The sequence below is a fragment of the Olea europaea genome, unplaced genomic scaffold (assembly GCF_002742605.1).
Source record: "Olea europaea var. sylvestris unplaced genomic scaffold, O_europaea_v1 scaffold1590, whole genome shotgun sequence".
Taxonomy (NCBI): domain Eukaryota; kingdom Viridiplantae; phylum Streptophyta; class Magnoliopsida; order Lamiales; family Oleaceae; genus Olea; species Olea europaea.
The window spans coordinates 24911-27798 of record NW_019233522.1 but is presented as its reverse complement, the minus strand read 5'-3'; the positions used below and the strand labels follow the sequence as shown (position 1 = coordinate 27798).

The window sequence follows — 2888 nt, the reverse complement described above, 5'->3', positions numbered from 1 at the left end:
AATGACAGCGGCAATTTGGATGGTGTCAATGGTGGTTGAGCGGGGTGATATAAGATGGAATGAGATGAAGAGTGATTGTGATTGATTAATTGTATAATTTATGACTAATGAACAATTTGACCTAATAATGTGTGATTTACGATTAAACATGTAATTATGATTGACAAATTATGTCTTTGTCATTGTTACCTAGTGTAATTTGCAGTTAACAGGAGATCGTAACCATAAATTGTATGTTCTCGTGATTGTGATATCTTTAATTAAATTTTAGGTTACAATATTTTATCAGTGATCATAAAATATGACCACCTTATTTATAAAAATATTTTACAAATTTAATATTTTTGAAATTGTATTTTGAAACCGCTTGTATTTTTCATTAATATGAGCCATGACACACCAATATTGGGCTTTCCTAGCAGGGCCATGAATAAGATGCACTTCACATTGGTAAACTGTACAAAAAGTCATAAAATATCCAATCCACCGTCCACTTGAGGATTCCCCCCTTCAGATCTGTTGTCGTTTTCACTGTTCAGTAAACTAAAAGCGCAAAAAGCGAGAAAGAACTGTCTCAATAATTAATTAGATAAACTGTAATTTGCCACGTGTACGATCTTATCCATTTCATGAAGAGGTGCTCTATATCTTCTTCAAAGAAAAAAGAAAACCTTACAATTTCTTCATCTTTCTACTAAAAGACTTCATCAATGTCTACCACATTTTCACCGATCTTTTGCTCCACCGCACCAGCGAACTCCAGAAAACCTGATCCGTTTCGAAAATCGGCGGCGGGTACCAATTCGAACAACTGGTGGACGCCGATCTTCGGGTGGTCTTCGGAACCCGATTACATGAAGGGATCTGGTACTAGTTCTTCCAAGAACGAAGATTCGGGCCAGATCGAGAACGACATGGGAAGATCCAGACCCGAAAAGTTATTCCGGGGTTGTTTCACGGCAGAGAAGGCGAAGGAGCTAAGGAAGAAGACCATTGAGACCTCGACTTTTCACGATATTATGTATCATTCTGCAATCGCCTCCAGGCTTGCGTCCGATGTTTCAGACCGTTGATTTTCCGGTGAAGCCTACCGATAATCAATCCGTCGACCAAAAATCGTTTCACATAAATATGTGACCCTGTATTTCTTTTCTTTTTAATTGTTAGAAATAAGATTGTGTTTGGCTGTAATTAAAGACGCTTATTTTGAACTGTTGGTAGGTATGCTTGATCAATGATCAATGTATTGTTAGTTAATGAATCTGGATTATTAATGTGATTGCCTCTTATGCATTTGGATTTAGTTATGTTGTCTGGTAATGACAACAATCAACAAGATTCGGGCTTCTATCTCGTTCAAAATTTTTGAACGTCTAATTCACTTTATCAAATATGTGATCTAAAGCCCAAAGATGGACATACGAAAGCGCAAGCTCGACTACGACAGTCAAGGTCAAACGGCCTATGAGTAGGATGCATTTGAGGTGACGAGGTACCATCGATTGGTTCGTCGAGATTTTTTGAGAAATTACTGAGTTTTCTGACATTGTCGCGTTGCACACTTGAGTCCTAATCAAATATGTTATGTGATTAGAACTTCGAATTTTCAATTTCGATGCATGGAAGGCCCTTACTTGAACCGTCAAAGATCCGTTTGGCAAATGATAAATATATAATAATTAATAAGATTAAAAGTATGAAAGATAAATATGACTTTTTGGCCTTCGTAACAAACATTTTGAATGATATTGACTTGATGTAAACAGAGGGTCGATGATAAAAAAGGAAAAATATGAGAATATAGTTGCAAAAATAAGAAAAGTAAAGGGAAATTTATTGTAATTAAATCTGGTGCAGTTAACAAAAATTATAGTGAAAATATATTTATTTTTCATTTTTCATTCCATTTAGTCATTGTTTGCCTTCCATTAAAATTTTAATATATTTTTTTTCTTTTTTCAATCACACATTCTCTAATAATAAAGTCCTTATTTGAGTCCTATTCTTGTCAAAAATGTATTTTTGAATAGTGTAGAACAAATTGCTATAATACGCCCCCGCCTACGGATTTGATGAAAAATGTGTAGTTAAAAAATAAAAAAAATCTTGGATTTTGATGTAATATTATTTTATTGAAGATTCTATGATTAAAATAGGATCAAATCACTATTGAATAATATATTTTGATAAAAATGGGGCTCGAATAAGGGCAAAATAATATTATACATAAGTAAAAAACTTTCCCTTCATTTTTAGGCACACATTCTTCCAAAAATTATTATTTGAAAGTACATTTTACCCAACTTTCTCATTACAGAGGGACCGAAACAATGGCTTAATGTGTTAGACATAGGAAAAAGCCATGTGTACAGGAAAATGTTGACATAATTCACATAGACATTGACGTGGTGGAGCAAGATTGGCCTTTTTCTCTCTCCTCATCTTCCAATGATTCTATGTCATGTGTTGTCTGTCAAATTTTTTTGTTAAAGTCCCCGTTTGACTCCCATAAAATTTATAATACGTTTTTTCTTTTTCTTTATTTTAACCACACATTCTCCAATAAAATAATATTACACATAAATAAAAAAATTTCCCTCTTTTTTAACCACATATTTTTCAGAAAAATATTATTCCAAAAATTATAACAGCTAATGATGGGGGCTGAATTGGGGCAAAATTTCCTATACACACTTGATGAGTAAATTTAACGAATGCTCATCCAATTTTGGTGTATATTACTACTTGCTTACTAAACAACAAAACATAACCAATTGCCTTCCAATCTATCCAATTACTTACCCATTGCTCACACATCTCGTCTCCGTCTACTAAATTAACGGAATGTGCCACGTGGCAAATTTGAAATGAAATTAGGTGATGGTGTG

General features: G+C 33.8%; 1 protein-coding gene across 1 annotated transcript; it reads left to right on the top strand.

Moving 5' to 3' along the window:
- Positions 1–640: 640 nt before the first annotated feature.
- On the top strand, positions 641–1293 carry LOC111376969. The gene has a single exon (XM_022999980.1). The coding sequence runs from the start codon at positions 711–713 to the stop codon at positions 1071–1073; it is 363 nt and encodes a 120-aa protein (XP_022855748.1). The 5' UTR covers positions 641–710; the 3' UTR covers positions 1074–1293.
- The last annotated feature ends 1595 nt before the right edge of the window (positions 1294–2888 follow it).